The 22,756-nt window shown below is 29.6% G+C and overlaps 1 protein-coding gene across 3 annotated transcripts in view; it reads right to left on the bottom strand.

Moving 5' to 3' along the window:
- Positions 1-1,355: 1,355 nt before the first annotated feature.
- chico (insulin receptor substrate 1 chico) overlaps positions 1,356-22,756 on the bottom strand; it is a 75,707-nt gene continuing 54,306 nt past the window's right edge. For all 3 annotated transcript variants that reach the window (XM_067286052.1, XM_067286055.1, XM_067286053.1), the window contains exons 13-14: positions 19,581-19,667; positions 1,356-5,338 (exon numbers count right to left, since the gene is read on the bottom strand). In XM_067286052.1, coding sequence (XP_067142153.1) covers positions 3,671-5,338; positions 19,581-19,667 — 1,755 coding nt within the window. In that variant the 3' untranslated portion in view covers positions 1,356-3,670. The remainder of the gene's footprint in view (positions 5,339-19,580; positions 19,668-22,756) is intronic.

The following is a 22,756-nucleotide window of genomic DNA, read 5'->3' as shown; positions in this document are numbered from 1 at the left end:
CCATCAAAATTTATTTAGTCCCCTTCCACTGTAATGCACTTATGCCAATGTTTTTTCCAATCCTCAAAACATACTTTAAAGTCATTTTTATGAAACCCCTTCAGGACTTGCAAAAAAATTTGTTTTATGGTATCAATTGATTCAAAATGGTGATCACAAAGTGCAAATTTTAGTCAAGAAAGCAGGAAGTCACACAGTGCCATATTAAGTGAATATGGATCTTGCAGAACCATATTTGGCCAAAAATTCACAAACAAGAGCATGTAAATTATTGTGGTGCAAAATCTAGGAGTTTTCTCGACTCAAGCAGGCTGTTTTCTACAAATTGTTTCATGCAAATGATGGAAAATGCTCAAATAATAATCTTTGTTGACAATTTGGCCAGTCGGAAGGAATTTGTGATGCATACCATGACAATAAAAAAAAAAAACAGTCAACATAACCTTGATTTTGACTGACTTTGACATCTTTTTAATCTTGCTTCACCTTTTGAGTGCCATTCACTTGAGTGTTGAGTTGTTTCAGTATCAAAAGCACAGATCTACATTTCATCACCCATAATGATGCATTTTAAGAATGCCTTTATTCATTTTTATGCCTTGAGAAAGCACTTCCTCATCCACTTAAACATGTTGGTTTTGGAAAAAAATTTACATTTTTGTCATGTGCTACAAGCCCAAATGATTTTTTTAAAATTATTGAACATATAATTTGGATCTTGTCAAGCAATGTCCCCAACTGTTAAATGATGATCACTGAGCACCAAATCTCTGACTCGACCAACACCATTCATCAGTTGAAATGGATGGTCTACTTGAATGTGGTTCATCTTCAATGCATTTTCTGCCTTTCTCAAACATCTTGTACCACTGGAAAACTCATTTTTTTGAGAGACTATCATCACCAAATGCTTTTTGCAACATTTCCAACATTTTTATAGAAGTAATTCCATAGTGAAAACAAAATTTAATGCATGTTCACTGATTAGTTACATGCGACATGCGACATTTTGAAAAACTGTTGGTGCAAAAATTCTTTACACACAAAACAAGTGTTTATTGCAAACAAAAAACAGATGAAGACACATGGATTTCTGCTAGTTGTTGATGAAAGTCATACCAAAGGACAAAAATGATGACAACACCCTCTTGCATGTGCAGTTTAAATGAACCATTCCAGATACTTTTTGATCATAGTAATATAATGTTGAAGAGTTCCAATGCTGTATTTAGTCAATATAATTATTCAAAGTTTAACATATAATCTGTATATTTATCAATTTTCAGTAAGTTACATAAAATATATATTTTTTTAATAACAACTTTAGTAAAAGGAAAAAAATTTAAACCAGTAAATTTCCCTTGAGTAGTCATGACAAAAAACTACTACTCACTTTTTATTAATAACTGTCATTTTACAAATGCAGAAGCATAATTGAATATTTTTCCTCTTACATATATAGATAGCAATTTTTGTTTCTGACAAATGTGATATATTTAACAGATTGGCTACATGATGATTTATTGGGACAGGCAGTGTCAAATGGGATAAAATTATGGTTATGTTAATTAATACCTGAAAATTGCAAAAAGTATTTTGTTAACATTATACAATTAAAATATTAAAAAAAGTTAGCAATTTCATTAAATTAAAAATCAATTAGAGGTTATGACAAATTCTTAATCATTTTAATAGATAAATTCCATTTTTAATATTTTATAAAAAAAAACAATTTCAAACATACAAATCTATTTGTAAATTTGTCTAGTCTGATCACAAATTAAGTTTTGAAAATTATTCTATCAAACTTTGATTCAACATGGATACAGCTAAGCATTTTTTCATTTAATTATTATTATTCTGTTAATACAGTAAGCAGAGGTTTACAGTCCAATTAAGAGAAAGGCACCAGGAATTGCAGAAAGCAATGGCAGGAGAAAATTCATTATCTCACAATCTCAGATTTAAACAGAATAATTAACAATATATACCAATATATGTATGCCAATAAACAACAAACTGGGTATATTACAATGACAGATATGCATTATGTTTTTTATATGATAATATACTGTATATTAAGCCACAATTTCTATTAGATATTTCAACTTTTTTTAACAATACAATATTACAGTATTATACTATTGAACAAGTTCTTTTCTTTTTAATTCTTGAGAATGAGCAAATGATGACAGTCCCAACAAGAAATATGTAAAATGAAAAATATACTTTGAAATAACTGCAAGAAAAAATATATGATTTATAAAAAGAATTAGTATATATATTTTTAATCAAATGAAAATCATTTGCCAACCAAATAAAATTATTAATTTCATTATGATCTGCAATGAAAATTTTTATACATTTAATGGCAATAGTTTTATTAAAACTCATAACACCTTTATAACAAAACAAACACAACAAAAATAAACAAACAAAATAATTATGCATAGCAATTAATATACTTAATTGGGAAAGGCATATTTAATGAGGTACTCTAGGTGTTCAATCAATGTAAAAACTTGAAAATTTAATTGCATCAACAAAACTTTATTCTGATGAAATATACTATTATTTTTAATAATAATATGTTTCAGATATTATTCTCATCTTGCAAATCTGTAAAAGCACCAAATTATGGAAATATATTTGAAAAACCAAAAGGCACTAAATGTTTTCCTTAAATAATGACAGCAATATATTACTATACATGTCATACAATGTTACACAAGTAAGAATTTGATCAATAAAGAAAACCAAAATTTCTTACAGAATGCCATATTGTTTTCCTTTGGGTTTCAAATTTTTAACTTAAGAAAACTTACAATTTCTTTTACAAATTATGGAAATATTTTTTCTCGCAATATAATCAACATCCTTAATAAAAATTTCGTGAAAAAAATTTACTTGTTTTTTCTAAAATTTACTACTATAGATTGAAAAATATTTTTCTTCTTTCAAAATTTTATATATTTCAAATTACCACCATTTCTTATAAAGATAAAATTTTAGAATTTCCAAAACATTACTACTAATATTATTTTCAGCAAATTTAACTAAATTATCATCATATTTTTTATACACATTAGTTAAAAAACCACTTACATAATGATTTTGGCTTTGCAAGAACTTGAAACAATCTCCTTTCTTGAACATAATTTTGTACAATTTCTTTTGAATCACATCATTGTTTCAACATTTAGTCTTATCACACAATTCATAATTATTCATCTTTTCAAACAACAAAACAATTCTATTGTTTCTAACATTTAAATTAGGTTATACTGCTTTGTAATTTTACAAATATAAACATATAAAATTACAATGCAGAAATTTCATTTGGAGAATTATAAATATTTGAATTATATTTTCCTTTTTATCTATTTATAAAATTGTCATTGTTTAACTACTTAATTATGATAATGCTAATGTTTCTTCATGAACAATAAATTGGCCTAGCATTTAATGACATGTTTACACAATGCTGAAAAAAAGCAAACAGTAATGCTAACAATGATATATGTAAAATCAACAATTTTCCAGTTTGGTTATGAGGAACTTGATCAAAATGGAAATATCAAATAATTTCTTTCATTTCTTATCTATTGCTCATCATAATGGCAGATTCAATTTCCTATAAAATATTACATTAGCAGCATCTCAATATATCTTAGACTCTGCCCTCTCTTAAACTTCCCGAAGTATGCCTTAATCCTTCTGACTTTGTGAAATCAATTTCAGCATATGATTCAGTTGGTTGCTGCAATTTGAAACTGCGAGGGGAGTGGGGAGTTTTATCATCATCAACTGTTGGAGCTAAATCAAGAGAAGCGTAATTCAGTTCACGTTCACTACTTATTGATGAAGGTCGAGAATTTGGTAGTGATCCAGAACCAATCGAAACATTTTCGTACATTGCTTCTGAAGACTTTTCTTTTAAGCTAGTAGGCGATGTTGGTGCTGTTAATATATTCAAATTACTCTGGTCAGAATTATTTTCTTCTCGTGGATTCACTGATGAAGTTGGTACACAGCTGGCATCTGAAGAATATGAATTCTTTAACCAAGTGGCAGTATTTATTGAAGAAGCCAATACAGGCTTTGCTACAGTTATGGCAGAAACAATAGCAGATTTGGCTGGTGTGGTTATGGGATAAGAACTTTTTCTACCAGGTGATGGTGAATCAGCACGAACAGAAATAGGAACAGTTGGAGCAGAAAACTGTTTTCTAAAAGTGAGGAATGACTGAGGTGAACGTGCAGATGGAGATGGTGTCTGTCCTCCACTTGATGTACCTGAGGATAATGAAGGACTTTTTGTTCCTCCATACATCAGACTAGGGCTATGAGGAGTTTGTGAATTACTTTTAGTGGTTGGCAAATCACATGTTTGAACGGTATTTGAAAGTGAAGTTGAATTTCGTTCACAACTTGTTTGTACAGGTGCCATTACAGTGTAATCACTCTTTGAAGATAATGATGTGCCAAGATGAATATTAATATAATCATGCATAGCAGAAGTTTTTAAAGAATTATTAGATTCTAGTTGTGGCATATTACTATTATTTTGTAGATGAGATTTATCAGATAAAAGAACAGTTGACATAACAATATTAGAACATGTATGATTAAAATCAAGGTTAACATAATCTCCTGAAGGGTTTGGTACTGATGTAGACAGCTGAGTTGAATCACTAACTGCTTCGCTGTTCAAATTAGAATTATTATTCCCTGAGTTAAGATGACTGTTTTTTGATTCAGAAGTTTGACTTATTAAATGAGGTAACTGATTTTCTTCTGTATTTGAAATACTTCCACTTTTCTGTATATTCACAATTTCAATAGAATTACCAGTTTTGGAACTAGAAAAACCTTTTAATGGGAGATTATCTTCATGATCTTTATTTTCATTGTTTTTATTCCTTTCAGGTTTCTCAGTTAATTCCATCAGAGAAGACATTGGAGAAGTACCTGAGGATGAACGACTATTGGAACGTTGTCGAGTGTTACTAACAGTAAAACGTCTGGTATGATCAGAATTATCATGACTGTTCCCAACTTTACTTTTAGAGTGTGATGACGACTGATTATAATCTATTTCCATAAGATCTTCATTGTAATCTTTAGTTGATGATGTACGATGACGCTGTGCTCCACTGGGAAGAAGTGGTGCACTAGATGATTTAACTGATGCTCTAGCATCAATGTTTTTTAATGTTCCCAGTTCTGATTCTATACTATTTACATTTTTCTTTGTATTTGTTGATGCCTGACTTCCAACTGAATACGCTCGCACCCTGGATGTTTCTAGATGTGTTGCAAGATGACTTTTTCTTAACTATGTAAAAAAGAAAACATAAATAAGTATAGAAATTTTCTCTACAAATTATTATTCTTGCCACTATTAAATACATAATATTAAATTCTAATTAGTTTCTAGCTTTAAGAAATACACAATTTTGCATCATTGCATGAATACCAAAGTCACAATTTTGCAGAATAAGTAAAATAAAATTCAAAAAATTAATTATTAAACATTAATAAAGTAAAATAAACCAAAACCTTAATTGCCTTAATGTCCTTAACATGTATTTTATTCTAAAATTGTCAACATGGACTTATCAGATTAATAGGACTATTACACCAGTCCGATTAATCTGATAAGTCCATGTTGACAAGTTTAGAATACAAAACTTTATCAGATTATAGTATAATAGTAATTACTAAATACATATATAGTATAACATTCAGATCATAAGAGGAATTTTATTCAATAAGTGACATATATCACAAATGTCTTGTTGCGGAAGAAAATTGTTTGGTTTATCCTTGTCGTGATTTTTGCCAAAATTCATTTAGGTGTAAAGTTTCATTCAGTTATTTTGGTCAACTTTGTTTAGCACTTTCCTACATTCATATTATGCTCATGTCAGCGGTGTAGCCTGGGTGTCAGCCGCCTGAGGTGGAAGAAAATTTCGCCGCCCCCTTATTTAGGTATCTCAATTTAAAAGACTAAAATATACAGTAATTCTAAAGAACTTTTCAGCAAAAACAATCATCATTATTGTGTATTGTACAGGTTCAAATTTTTACAAGATATTATTATTATTTATTGTGAAATTTTGCTGCCCCACTACGCTACGCCACTGGCTCATGTTTAAGCAAGTGAAACTGTGTAAAGCATGACTATTTGCTTCCTACATATGGAGGGTTCAATTCTAAAGTGAACCAAGTCCACACAAACTATTTTAGAGATAGCAAATTAACTTATTTAAAAATCATCTTAATTTATTTTAAAAACTCAAAATACATTAATGGGTATATGTATACTTAATGCAGTGTATACAAGTGAGACATAATCTTTCCAAAAATAAAATGCAGAAAAATACCAAATAACTTAATAATAATGTAGTTAATAAAAGAAATTTTAATTTGGACTTGATTTGCTTTAGAAGTAAACCCTCCATATGTTAGTGCACAATTCTCTAATTATTGTTATATTTTATACACTAAAATATGATGCTCTGAGATGCCAGTCTTAAAGATGATCAAAACTGTTACACAGTAAATCAATAAAATTGAGGTTATAATAAAAAAAAGTTAAAGGTAGAAATATGCCGATTAGTATAAGCTGTAAAAAACGATGATGAATATGGATCCCTGCTGAATTCCATAAAGTTGTGGAAGTCTAAAAATAATAATAATCAATAATTTTAATTTTCAAAGTAAATAATTAGCGACAGATAATTATTGAGCCAGGCTTTAAAAACAGGATTGATGTCAAATTCATTCTGTAAGATATTTAACAAGAGACTTTGGATGAGAGAGTCAGGAGCTTGGCTAATATCAATGTACAGTATAGCAGGTTGTTTCTTTTTCAAATTATCAAAAATAGCAGTTTGAGTGACTATTAAACAGTAGAATGAATGAGAATTCTGCCAGAAGTAATTTTGCACTAATCATAAACTATATCAGTATATGTATAACTCAAAAATTTTCAGCATAGCTGAGGAAATAGTTATTGGATAAAGTAAATCAGTTCTGTTTTTGGTATTGCTATTAGATAGGAACTGCCATTAAGGCAGTACATAATTATTTTGTTAATACTAGGGGAAAAAACAGACATACAGTAGCAGTGACAGGTGTTAAATTTTTAAAAAATATTGAAAAGATTAAATCAGGACTAGGCGTGAATAAAGATAATTTGGATATAGCATTTTTAATTTCATTAAAATTGAATAAGAAATTATGTTTTTAAATGAAATTGGATTTAAGGAACTACACAAACAACCAGACATAATGGTGGCAAACCTCATTACAAATTGAGAGTAAATATTGTATCATCAAGGGTTAGCTTAGGTTTTCTTGGTGTTCATTTTGAAAATTTAGGAACAAAGCCTTAAAATTGCATGAGATGAAATTTTTTATGATGCAAATAAAATTTTGATATTGAAGTTCATTTATCTCATTAAAATTTTTTATGGGCTATCTGATGGATAAGTAAAAATAATGATAATGACCAATTCACAGAACAAAGATAATTTGGCACATAGAACTGAAATGTACTTTGTTTCTCACCTAGTTCTAAAACTAAATGAATTCCAAACAGCTAAAAATTCTGAAATAAAACTACTTACAGAATAAGAGAAAATATAAATATCATAGGAAAATGCCAGATCTAGGAATGCGTTTTTGTATGTGGAAAAATTAATGTACTACGTGAAATTTAAAAAACATAAATGATAAAACGTGTCATTAATAAAGAATTGTTTAGGAGATTCAAGAGATAAAATGGAAATGATGTCCATGAGAAGTTTGACAAGTTAAATCATCATATAATGAATGTTTAAAATCTATTCAACTAAGGATAAAGTGAGATAACATGACACATTATGAAAGTGCCCCTCTTTCAGGATAGGGAGAATAAACAACAATTAGAAGCTTAAATTTTGGAATTTTGACAGCAATGATTGAATCTTTATATATTCAAAAAGTTTATCAACATACAGTTGTTGGCTAAAAGTAACAAGAATGTCTCAGTTGCATCAATTGGATCACATTAAAGAAACAGAGGAATGCTCATGGTAATCAATAAAGTTTACATTATTATTAAAATTTGGGACATCCCAACTCTCAGTTAAAACCATAAAATCATAAAATTCATTTAAGACAGCCAAAAGCACAAAACATTTATTTATGACAGATCTGACATTCTGAAGAAAAATGTTTATCTTCCTTTACATTGCTAAAGGTGACTGAACTGTGTGAAAAAATTAATAAATAAATGATAATTATAAGCTACTAATCTGCACTTAAAAGTCAATGTTAGTTGATAAACACTAAACTTGCAGTCCAGATGGCCTAACAGCAAAGCATTTATATGTATTGTTACAGTTATTGTTTAAATTCTATATGTAAATTTATTGATGTTTCTATTATGGCTATGTTTCTATCATTCTAATGTATGTATGATGAAATCCAAACTATTAATCAGTTTTAGACCCAAATATTTATCTCAGCAGCTTTAACAACTCATGTCTCACTACCTGACATCAGTGTAGATATCAAAATATTCTGCATCTAGCCTTTCTGGTGTGTGTTTTCTAGCAAAAGTGCACCATGACGCTTGTGGTTTTTTGAATTAGCATTCAATTTTCTACAGGGTGGCATATGAGAAAGCAGCTCAGTCCTGTTTTAAGTCTCTAGTACTAGTGTGTTGCATGGAGTGAGCAAACCACGTCATTGGAATGAAATGTTGTGTTGAGTGACCAGTAATGTTCTGTATTGTGCAAACCACACATAATATAGGAACTGAAAAACAACATCAGCCACACAATAATCACCATTGATATCACTATGTTATGCCAGGTGTTTCTGAAAAGCATAGCTATGTATAGATGTGATAGGTGATTGCTTTTGACAAATTATTATGGTGATACCAGCAACTGCTTCTGTGTTTCCTCTAAGCCAGGGATGGGCAACCTTTTTCTATGTAAGGGCCGCATTTTAAGACTTTTGAACTGATGCGGGCCGCATACAAGAGAAAGAGAAAAAAAAATGTTGGTAAATCAGAATTATTTATTCATATATAATTATAAATTAGCATAGGTATACTTAATTTAGCTTCTGGAACTGATGTAAACGTAATATATTGGAAATATTTGGTTAAATATTCGTCACTGCTAGTTTTAAATTAGTTCCATGTGTCTGTTAGCCGGTTTCTTGTTTTAATTTTTACTAAATTCATTGCGGGAAAAACTATTCACATACATAAGTTGTAAAAATAATGTTTGAATTTTTGCTGCATACTTCCTTAAGCTAGGAAATTGATATATTTATTCACATTTTATGAGTTGCAGGCTGCAAAATATATGAATGTGGGCCGCAGGTTGCCCATCCCTGCTCTAAACTATGGACAGGGGATACTTTTCAGGCACTATCTTGTACTGTACACACCTAATGCTAAAGCTATTCTCTATTAAATTTATTTTATTTTTTTTTAAATATTTCTTTCAAATGTACTTAGACTACACACTCAATAACAGAAATCAGCAAAATAATTCAAATAAATTCATCAAATGTTTTCTTCCATCTTAAATGGACATCATCAGGCTACGTTGTTTGATCTTGAAACCACTTGAGTTGGAATCGTAATTTCTCATGGATGCAGAGAATAAGTAAGTGTTGTAAGGCTTGTGCAGCAATGGATCAGATCTCTTTGTTTCTTTCCTGTGCAGTAAATGAATGAGTATATGCCCTATGGACAAAAGAATCGAAGGCAGCCTTGTAGGGAAAGAAGCTATGAGAAGAAGCTGGTATGAACAAGGAATGGTAGGCAGGCTTCCTGTAGACCCTGGTCATGATATGCCTATCATTTCATTTCACAACTGATCCATGCCTCACAATGCACAACAACCAATCCTACACCTCAATGATATCAAACTCAGTGGTCCTAGTTTTTTTCACTGTGGTTTTTTAGTCATTTTACCCTACCCTTCAGTCAGAATTGAGCCCTGATTTTGTTTTAACATGATTTCTCAATGAGTAACATTGCTAAACTGTCCAACTACCATGCTAACATCTTGGAATTATCAAATTTCTTCCTTCTCTTTTGATGGTTTGACTTGCCTGCAACATAAAGGTATACCAATAGGAAGCCCCTTTCAGGCACATTGTGCAAACTAGTTATCTGACATATGGAAGCCTCCATCCCACCCAACTCTGACAGCCAAATGGCTTTTTATATGCAGTACATTGATGATATATTTGTCTTGTGGCATCACAAATCTGACTTACAACAGTTCCTGGATGCTTTCAACAACAATTCCTATGGGCTTTGTCTACATCCTGAATAATGAAATGACAGGGCATCCACTTCCTTGACATCAACATACAGTTTATTGAGGGGTGTATCATGATCAGGGCTACAGAATACCCACCTACCATCCCTTCTTCATACTATCTTCTCATAACCCCTTTTCCTACAAGGTGGCTTCCTTCAACTCTGGTCCCTAGGACATATACTCATTTGTATAGTACACAGGAAAGGAACAAAGATCTGATCCATCACACATAAGCCTTACAACACAACTATTTAACCCTTTCCCGGCCAGGGTACCGATCTGTCGTTACCCTAATTGTTTTGCAAAACAGCCAGCGTACCGATTCATCGTTACCCTGTTAAAAATCGGTTTTTATAAAGTTTATCGAAAACAGATGTCAGCACTTGACGGTATCGTTTTGTTTATCGTCTGTTTTACATATTTTTGTCCAGGTGGTGTTTTGTCGACTTAAAAAATTTTAATTATCGATGGTTTTTCCTTAATTTTTCATTTTCTGATTATTTTTTATTTTATTTTTAGCATATTTATGCAATAATATTACTATAATAAGTTCATTAATGCTATAATAAGTTTATTCAGCTATAATATGTTAATGCATCATAAATAATCAAGTTATGACGTTCAGTTCCGATATTTTATATATTTTTTAATTTTTAATTTTTAATTATTTTTTAAATCTAAAATATCCGAAAATGTTACATCTATTGCTACTGGTAATCATATGTTTATTACGAAAATAAATAATCTCGTTTGATATAAAATGAATAAATTATATTAGTTTATTATATTAGTTGAAAGCAGAATAAAGTTCAGATTTTAAACAAATGTTTGATATAATGTGCGATAATTTCACAACGAATAAACGTACATGCACAAATGTTATATTAAATTGTACAGAACAATATTGTACGTCCTATTGGCTCAGTGACAATAAGAATGAAGTAACCAGGCAATGTTAATTTTGACAAATAGTAACAAATTTTCAAGTCTGAATGTCAGTTATCATATATTATGTTTTTTTTCTCATAAGTTTTTCAAACAAACTTTATTAAAATATGTCGTATTTGAAACTAACTATATTGATAAATATATGTGATTTTTTTCATATGAATAAAATAATAATTTAATTTTTAGTAAATTTTTAAAATAATATTGCCTGATTAACCTATTTTAACCTTGGCCGTTTTACAAAGTAAGGGGGCGTGGCAAACGGCAGGCTAAGGGTTAAGGAACTCCATCAGGAGGCTCATCACACACCACAACTCTTACAGGCACAGCACTCCATGCAACTCTATTAACATAGAAACATACAAGGCTGTCACCTATAATAGATTACTACCCCCTCTATACAGGAAAATTGCCAGAAAGCAATTTCAAACTGGCTTTCAAAAAGAGCCCCAGAATATTCTCCCTCATCTAGAATTCCAAAGACTCCCAACTGGCAACATTTATTGAGATGTATTCCATCCCATTCAGGGACAATAGATACAATAGATCATTTGTGTATGTTGGGGCCACTAGATAACATATCACCACTCGTTTGAAAGAACATCACATGAACTTAATTTAATGAGATAAATGAACTTCAATATCAAAATTTTATTTGCATCATAAAAAATTTCATCTCATGCAATTTTAAGGCTTTGTTCCTAAATTTTCAAAATGAACACCAAGAAAACCTAAGCTAACCCTTGATGATACAATATTTACTCTCAATTTGTAATGAGGTTTGCCACCATTATGTCTGGTTGTTTGTGTAGTTCCTTAAATCCAATTTCATTTAAAAACATAATTTCTTATTCAATTTTAATGAAATTAAAAATGCTATATCCAAATTATCTTTATTCACGCCTAGTCCTGATTTAATCTTTTCAATATTTTTTAAAAATTTAACACCTGTCACTGCTACTGTATGTCTGTTTTTTCCCCTAGTATTAACAAAATAATTATGTACTGCCTTAATGGCAGTTCCTATCTAATAGCAATACCAAAAACAGAACTGATTTACTTTATCCAATAACTATTTCCTCAGCTATGCTGAAAATTTTTGAGTTATACATATACTGACATAGTTTATGATTAGTGCAAAATTACTTCTGGCAGAATTCTCATTCATTCTACTGTTTAATAGTCACTCAAACTGCTATTTTTGATAATTTGAAAAAGAAACAACCTGCTATACTGTACATTGATATTAGCCAAGCTCCTGACTCTCTCATCCAAAGTCTCTTGTTAAATATCTTACAGAATGAATTTGACATCAATCCTGTTTTTAAAGCCTGGCTCAATAATTATCTGTTGCTAATTATTTACTTTGAAAATTAAAATTATTGATTATTATTATTTTTAGACTTCCACAACTTTATGGAATTCAGCAGGGATCCATATTCATCATCTTTTTTTTACAAAGGTTTACAAAAGGTAGTAATGGCCACAAGCATTTTATTTTAAATAAATTATTTAAAAATCCAATGACAAATTGTCATTCACTCTGTACTAAAAGTGAATTTACCATTAAAATTTATCACACTCATTTAGTTTAATTTAAATTTTACATACCCATGGAGTGATTTATAACTCTTAAAATTATATTCCACTACTATCAAGACAGTATCAACTAAAACTTCACATTTGTTACAACATGCAATTTAAGATGTGAACAATGCTAGAGTTGCATTTATATCGTTGTGCTGTAGTTGGCCTATTTACATATTGTTAAAACTAGTAATACATTTACATATTACAACTATTTATATTTATATTGTATTGCCATATTTACTCGCATATAAGACAAGATTTTCATTAATTTTTCACTGCTTCAAATTCCTAGGTCGTCCTATACGCGTGAGTAAAGGATTCTTTGTGTTTTTGCAATAATTTTTGTGAACCGTGCATTTACATTTTTTACCGGATGCTCACCCTCTGGTGCTTAAAAACAAAACCATTTTACATGGGTTGTTTGAATTGTTCTTGTGTATTGATAGGTGTAAAGATGAATAGCAATAGGAAAAGCAAAGCTTTTGAATTGAATTCTGAATTGAAATTCCAAAATCACACAGGAGCCCAATATAAGTTTTAATCCATTCCCACATGAAAACAGATGATTATCCATAAATCAGAATTCGAAGAAACTCATAAGTGTAATTGACAGAGTGTGGATTCAACTGTTAAGAATTGGCAAAAAGGTTCCCGATTGTCCAGCTTTACATGAACATTTAAATTATGTTGTCGATTTTACAAGATTTTTCTGTAAAGTTTAAAATGCCATTAATTTTTGTGGGAAAATGTGTGCATTTACATTCATTTGATATTTTGTGATTAAACAAAATAAAATTAGAATTGTATTAATAAATCTAATTTTCTTTATTTTGATCTTAAAGTCACACCTTGTCCTATATGCAAGATCATCTTATACATGAGTAAATACGGTATATTATTTATGTTAATATATTTTGTTATACTTTACATTGTATATTTCTTATAATTATATTATATTTTAAATTTATAATATTTACAAATTACAATTATGTCTCCTTTTTACTGTTGTTATAATGGTTTAACCAGTTTTCATTTATTTTTAAGCTGAGGCTTTTGTTAACTTTATTTTTTCACTTTATAGATATGTTGAATTTAAATTATTTAGTAAATGCTGCAGTAAAATAAACTTATTCTTGTACTGTCAATTGACAAGGAGCAATACGTGCTTGAAACACATTTTGACAAATGTAAGAGATAACTGAATAAAGAATATTGAATGGTCAATTGTTTTCTGAATACACTACATTGTGTTTTGAAAAAAAATTAAAAAAACCAAAGCAGTTCCAAAGCAACCAAATTTTCTTTTATGTTGATAGTCAATAGATTCCTTACATGGAAACAAGTTTAAAAAGCCATGTGGAAGTATTTGAACATATTTCCAAATGGCTTTTTAAACTTCTTTTTAAGTAAGGAATCTATTCCTGAAGTTTTATGACATATTTTAGAACACACTGTAGACATTTGTTTAAAAAAAAAATCAAATATCAGACACATCTACATTAAACAGTAATTCAGATTCAAAGTTCTAATTGTTTTTGAAAGTTAATAAAGGTTTCTTTCTGATATATTCAAAAGAATCCTTAACTATAAAATAAATGAATATATATATATATTGAAATTTGCCATTTTCATAAGTTTAGCATAACCTTACCATAACTTCACCACAAATTCAGCATAACTTCAGCAAAACATTCAGCATAAGTTCTGCATAATGTCACCATAACTTTACCATTTTTAGCATTACTTCAGTAAGACTATATCATTAGTTCAGCATAACTTTAGGAGCAAAGCTATTTCCAAAAGGTGACAGAAACTTGAAATTGTATTCATAAAAATTTGTGCATTACTCTTGAAACTTCTTGCACAAGCAATCAATAATGCTTTAAGTTTTATAAAGCTTGTAAGCTGTCATTGTTAGTTTTACATTTTAATCCTGATTATCATTTTCCTGTTTGTTGTTTCCTGCTCATATTTGGGTTCTGCAACTGTCTGGAACATTATGTTCTTAACTACACCATAAGTTTGGCATACCTTCACCATACTTTCTCCATAACTTCAGCATACTAGCACTAAGCACTTAGTGTAGTCATAGTACTTAGCCATTTCTTAAAGTGCTAGCACATCTGTAATATACATTGTTTCAGAATTTGTCTAGTTTTTCTGATCACTTATGAAAAGCTAACCTGATTTCTACAATGTTGAAATGGATTTATACTTCAGCACTCATCTAATAAAACTAGGCATTTCCTGTAATGTTTGATGGCTTATTAGTACATAGTATAAAATAGCTGAATGTAAAACACTCAGCTATTTTCTCTGTATGTTTTAACATTCAGATTCTTAGATAAGTATCCTCAATGACAATTTTTACATATTTAAATTTTTTTTTTAATTTTTGGCTCTTTTTGCTGTTTGGGTACTAATACTATCTTTTCTCCACACTCATCATGGGTTTGACCAAATGCACAATAAGAGCAGCTGGTAATGGGGATTGCTATATCCAGAACTAATTGCTTATGAAAAATTTTTGGCATTGCTCACTTAGATTTGATTCCAGATCTTTCAGAATGGTAGGGTGACACTATTTGCCTTGGCCATCTGGCAAGCATACTTCTTACTCTCAATTTGTTTAGCCTATTTACATCAAAGCACAGTGCTGCAAACATTAGAAAATAAAATTATGGTGTATTACTACTAGCTTGAAGATTTATTATTTTAAGTTTGCAACTAAAATTACAATAAACAAAAAAATTATGTAGTTCAACTTTTGAATAGTGTATTTATCACAAGATACTTGTTTTCAGTTTCTTTTATTATAAAATATCATTATCTAGTAATGTATCCAGAAAATAATTTTGGGAGAGGCTCATACTTTGAAAATTTATTTTGAACGAAAAATATCACTAATGTTAAGTTGCTTCTGTATTTTATTTCATTTATATTTTACAACCATTAAATATTCTTAAGATCAAAATGTAAAATACAGGTATCCCTTGATTAATGCAATTACTTCACCTTGATGCTACCATGTATCAAAATTGTGTTAATCACATTGGTACCTCAGTACTCAACCAAACAATCATGATCTGCTATAACAAATTTTCAGTTAAAAACAAATATTTTTATTTTAATTTTGTCATAGATGAAAAAGTTTTCTAGGATAAAAATGAGTAACTAATTTAAAAATAAAATAAAACCTTAGAGCTGCCTACCTTCATCAGACAAAATTATACTTAATCCAGTTTGTTTTTTTCCCACTTAATGCATGTGGAATGCAATCATCATGTCAGTGATACACTAAGGTTTTTTGAAAGTTCAAGAGTTGTTATTAATTGATTTTTAACAATTTCCCCCTGAAATTTCTCTTCAACAGCTTTTGGACGTCCTGTATGTTTTGTATCCTTTAGTTCAAAATTTCCCGAATAAAACTTTCAAAACCACCTTTGACATGTCCAATGTTTAGGAGCATCTTTCCCATAAACACTGAATACTTTTTACTGTTTGTATATCATTATATCCTTTACGAAACTTAAGTATACATAATATGCTTGATATGCATTTTATCTGCAGACATTTCAATTTGATTTTATGCAAACAAAATGTGAAGTAAAGTTTTAAAATAAGCTTTTAAACAAAGAATGCAATACCACATTAGCAGTAATATGTTAAATTTCACAACTATTGTAATTAAACTATATACCTTGGAAATTACACTCAGCATGAAAATAACAAATTCACCAATATCTTACTTTTTGAGAAAAACACATTTATGTTAAGTAGAGATAGCTGTTAAAGCTGCATTTATTAAAACTTTTGCTGCACATATAGATTGTCACAATTTATTTCACACTTTATCTTAATCAAATCCCACATTAAGCAAGGGCTACCTGTATATATTTTTTACTGTGTTATTAAATTTTCAAAAAAATATTATTTTATTAAAATTACAAATATTTATTAAAATAAGTTATTGTATAGTAGTTACTGGTTACTATTATAATGGAATTATCATCTGATTTCATGCAGATCACTTTCCCATATGAATAATAGTCATATGAGCCTCTCAGATTTTTCATGTAATCTGATGGAAGAAAGTGAACATTTTGAAATATGATTCTCTCGGATTGTACCAAATGCTCAGAATTCCTTGTTTGAAAGTTGTAGCAAAAGTTCATGGCTAGTGAAAAAATTATGAAAGAAAATGCATGACTCCAGAACATGCACTGCATTCAACAAATTGCATATTTCAACTTCCCAGTGGAGTGTTTCTCCTTCCACAATAAATTTGCATGCTGTATGAATATCTGTTCAACTCCACATAACATCCAAATTTTGAATCTGAACCTTATAGGTTTGTTTTTAAATAAACATTTTAGCTGAATGATGACCATGGTAAGGTACCATTTCCACAACAATACTCAAACACTGATGGAAGATATCAAACTGCTGAAACTGAGTATTCAAAGTTTCATAAAGATGAAGGACTTTGGTGACTTTTGAAAGATCTATGTTTTGATTGTCAGCAATATAAAAGCATATTTTTATACTGCAAAACCTCTCTCGGCTCATTATTTTGCCAAAAATTGGAGCTGAAAGATCCTCTGCAGTTGACCAGTAATCATTTTCAGTGGACAAGGAATGGTAACCATGAACAAGCAATAACTTCAAGAACTACTTACTTTCTTCTTCAGATATTCCAAAGCACATTTTAAAGTCTATGTCATAACCGAATTTCTAGTAATTAGCAAAAAAGTTTTTTGACATCTTATTACTAGTAATGGGATGATTAATTGGAATTGAAAAATTGGGCATTTTCTGGTAATCAGAATTGAGCAAATCTCATCATGATTTCTGATTCTTCCACATTTAATAAGAAAATTATTTCTTTTTTTCAGTTAAAGATTGTAAGTTTTAAAAATCACATTATTAACAATTAAGTATTAGTTTATTGGAAGCTTTTATGTTAACAAAGAAGAGAATGCACAACACCCTATAGACCAGGAGTGGTGAACCTAAGGCACGCATGCCCAAAGTGGCACGTAAGAGAAATTATCTGGCATGTAATGTATCATACGATTTCTGTCCTTTTCAATCATCCTTTCTGTTTATCACCTGATCATCCTTTTTTCAATCAGATTTTTTACATTTATTCAAATTAAAGCATATTCATTTAATTTCTTTAAATATCATTATTCGAAGTCTAAGACTTTGGCACGCATTAACATCTTTAAAGCTAAGTATGCTTACAATATGGCACGTGGACTCAAAAAGGTTCGGCATCCCTGCTATAGACGAAGCAACATTTGTCATGGCAGACTTTTCTTTCATGTAGTCAGTGCTAAATATTCATCTGATTAGTCTTTTCCTAGAAGAAAAGTTCATGCAATTATACTGTACATTTAGAAAAATCTGGCTCAAGTGAATGAATTCAAAAACTGGGTAACTTGTGATGATAATGATGGTGATGATATTTGTCAAGGTTATTGCATCATTTGCTGAACATCATTTAGTGTTAAATATGATAAAATCAAAGCATTTATGAAACATACCAATTGCAGAGAAGTATGAACAAAGAAGTGCAATTTCTCATTTATCTTCCCTCCTCTGCATCAACATGTCAGCTGGCAAAGCCTGTTTCCAAAGATGGCAACTCTGACATGATGAGAACATTCTTTGAGTAAAAGGAAATCAGTTATAATTTCTTTGGGGGTAGTGTTGCAATATTAACTTTATCTGAAATAAAATTACAAATTTATTCTGAACTACACAATAAAAGCATGCATATCCACATATAGAATTTTCAGGTTTCTTTAGATTGATTTGGATTTCCCAATCATTTTCAATTCTTAAGCTTGATGTTTGTTAAATAATTAATGAACCATGCTCATATTGTAAATTATTAATGTTTTTCTAAACTAAACTAAATTTTAGAAAGTATTCAAAAGAATAGAAGTTGAGAGAAATTTTGGTATCGTCCCATCACTACTTATCACATACTGGACAAAAAGCATTCCCCTATTGGGAACAAAAACTTTATCATACACTGAGGAGTTCTGAATGTTGTACATATTCTTTAAGTGGCATCTTATAATGTATACTTTATTGATTATAAATCATCAAAATAATTTTATAAAATATGAATATTAATGAAATAATAAAATAAATAATACATATATGAAATTGTTTTAATTAATAATTTTAGATTAATATTTCAGCAATATTTGTAAAATAATTATAAAACAATCTACAGCACTAAATAAAATTATGCTTTTGCTTTGCAAAGAAAACTGGAAAAATGGAAGTTTTAACTATGTTCCAAAATAAGAACATTGGTCAGTAAAAGGTTAGGTAATCAAATAGCAGAGCTAAATAGTTTATAAATTAAATATTCCTTCAGTTATGGAGTGTCAATAATCTAAAATATTAAATAAAAAATTACTAGTTATTATTTAACTTATTCTTACATAAAGGAAGACCATTGTAGTTTACATTTCAGGGTTTATCACACAAAAAAATTAAGAAAGGAAATATAAATTACAACAGTTTTCATTTATGTACAAATAAGTTAAATAATATTAATGTAAGGGCAAGAAGCAAAGTTATTAAAAAATTACTAATTAAAATCACCAATTTTTCATTTTGATTATTTCTAAAATAAATAAATTTTAACAACATTAAACAATATTGTGAGCTGCATACCTGTGGACGACTTCCAATAGAATAAGCTCTGACAGGTTTAATATAGTCATCAGAATCATCTTCAGATGGTGAAAAATAAGACTTTACCTATAGTGCAATAACACATTTCAATTAATTTGAATCAATACAAAAATTACATATACATTAATTTATTTTAACATTGAATTATATAAATTTAAATAAGTTAACAAAGAAAAAATACTTTGCAATTTGTACTTAACTATCAAAGAAGTTTCATTAAAAAATTACTTTTACTTCATATAAAACAATTGGTTGCTAAAATAAAATTCAAATTCTAGAAATGGAAAACTTTTAAATTCCATCTATCTCTTGAAATATAAACATTCTGCCACCATAATTCAACTTAATTCAATATAATATAAAAACTTTCAATACTAACTGAAGTAAGAAAGATTGAAGTTTTATACTTTTATAAATTGAAAGACAGATGAAAGATTTGATATAACATTTTCTATTAAACAAAGTTTTTGTATGAATGAAGTTGTTATGTACTGTCTTTTTGTTTGGGACTTAAAAAATACAAAAAACTAAAATTTTGAAATGTGGATAAAGACAACATGTACAGTACATAGTATAAATTTCTTCCATAACAGAATGCAAGTGTCATGGGTTCCTACCTTCATCCATCATAACTGTTTTTATTTTATAAATAAAGACATTAACCATCATAGTATTTTTGTTCAAAATCTTCATATCCAATTATTTGATATATTAACAAAGATCATGTATATGTAAACCCATAAGGATTAGAGATGTGTACCAAAAAAGGAAGTCAAATGAGGAGTAATTTGTTGTGAAAGTTAGTTAAAATAGTTATTGAATAAAAAATAGTTGGCTAATTGGCTAAAATATATGGCTAAAAAATAGTTATTGAATAACAAATACAAGATAGTTATTACAGGAAGGTACAAATATAAACATCTATAAACCCAATTGTTGGATTAAAACCAGATTACATTGAGCTATATTAATGCTACTAATTATCAATTAAACGTCAAGTAATTCAGTCTAGAGCAGAGGTTCCCAACTTGTGTTCTGCAGAACTTTAAGGTTCCATTCCATCAATAAAGTTTGGGATTCCAAAATAAAATCCATTGAGTCAAGTAATGTATGAGTGTGCCAATGAGATTTGGGATGTGCGGTGTAATTATTCTAGTCTCTGATTGAATCATCTTATGACATCCTATATACGTACTAGAGTTATTTATAGCTTTATAAACAGTGGAGACTGATTTATTGGTAACAGAACAAACCGAAATTGTGGCATAATGTTTAACAAGATAATTAAAACCATAATAGCTAGAAAATCATTAAAAAAGTAACTTTAAAAAGTATCCAACATAAATAATAATGCAATCATTAAATATGCTTTAATCCATCCATATCTGCAGCACAAGCCTGTTGAATGTAATGACAAGAGTGGTCAGTTAGATGCCTGATGGTACTCTACTGTATGGTACAATACATACTATGATACCAATAATGGGACACTCACTTGTCAGACAAGCATCATGTTTCACCAAGGTGTTAATTAATGTTCCATCATCTGCAGTGGGTTGTAGTGTAACGATATAGTACACAAGCAGGCATGTAAGTTAAAGATTATTAGAATTTTGCACTGCAATCGTTTTGTGATAGTTTAAGTATTTTTCACATAAAAATACAGGGTGGTTATAATTAAAGTTGCCCTACTCAGACCTGTATAGAGTCCATTCTCGTTGACGTATTTTGATGAAACTTCGTATATATGTTATATGGACAATAGGGAAAAGGAAAATGCAAAAGAAATAATTAGTTCTAATTTCTACCACTAGGTGAAAAAATGGCACATGAAGAACAAGAAACACAAAATGGAAACATGCAAAAAATTTTTATTCATGACATTTGTTCAATGTGCAATCCATTTGCATTAATCACATGTTCAAAGCACTTTACAGCATGTTCAACAGTAGCCCGATAGGTTTCTTGAGAAATTGCAGCAATATGGCATGTTATGCTTGTTTTCAATTCGAGAAGAGTTTGTATGCCTCCTCTATGGACATGATCTTTCAGATATCCCCACAACCATATGAACTCTGCCTGAATTGAAAGCAAGCATCACATGCCATATTGCTGCAATTTCTCAAGAAACCTATCGGGCTATTGTTGAACATGATGTAAGGCACTTTGAACATGTGATTAATGCAAATGGATTACATATTGAACAAATGTCGTGAATAAAAACCTTTTGCATGTTTCCATTTTGTGTTTCTTGTTCTTCATGTGCCATTTTTTCCACCTAGTGGTAGAAATTTAAACTAATTATTTCTTTTGCATTTTCCTTTTTCCCATGGTCCATATAACATGTATACAAAGTTTCATCAAAATACGTCAACGAGAATGGACTCTATACAGGTCTGAGTAGGGCAACTTTAATTATAACCACCCTGTATAATGAGAATTGTATAATTTATAGTGCTTTTAGTATTGTGTATATCCCAATTAAAAAATCATGGAGCATTGGTTGAAAGAAGAGTTTTGATAAAAAATGTAGCAAGTACAGTACTTCAAATGTTTCTAGTGACAAGGAGACTGAAAGGGTCAAGGCACAAAGGCACAAATCTAGATACTAGTACTGTTTAAAATACAGAAAGAAAAAAAGTTTAACCCTTCACATTAGTGACCAGTTTGAATTAAGTAATAATATTTCTAAATAAATAATCTAGCTTTTTGTTTTTTGCATTTTCAATAAATTGTTTTTGGTGTTTCTATTTGCTGTTTCATCTATAATTATTAAAAATTGTCAGGGTTACAACATTTTTTACTAAGGTGAAAAGGGTTCTGTGATAAAAAGCTGGGAACTGCTGTCCTAGAGGTAGGTGTTAGGTACCATCTCTTAATAAATTTAATTACAATTATCTAAGAGATGGTGCCTAACACCTATCTCTAGTCCAAATTACTTGACATTTAATTGGTAATTAGTAGCATTAGTATGGCCCGATGTAATCTGGCAATTATTTGGTTTTCCATCTAGTTTGTGAAAACCTTATAAATGCAATGCTTTATACTATTTTAAGCACATTTTATAAAATATATAATGAAAGAGTGTAAAGAATAAAAGAAAGCAGTAAAACTACAAACAAATATTTTGTTGCAACAGATTGCAGAACTATTAA

Source organism: Centruroides vittatus, unplaced genomic scaffold (genome assembly GCF_030686945.1).
Source record: "Centruroides vittatus isolate TY-2023 unplaced genomic scaffold, ASM3068694v2 scaffold_324, whole genome shotgun sequence".
Classification (NCBI taxonomy): domain Eukaryota; kingdom Metazoa; phylum Arthropoda; class Arachnida; order Scorpiones; family Buthidae; genus Centruroides; species Centruroides vittatus.
This window is presented reverse-complemented; position numbering and strand designations above follow the sequence as displayed.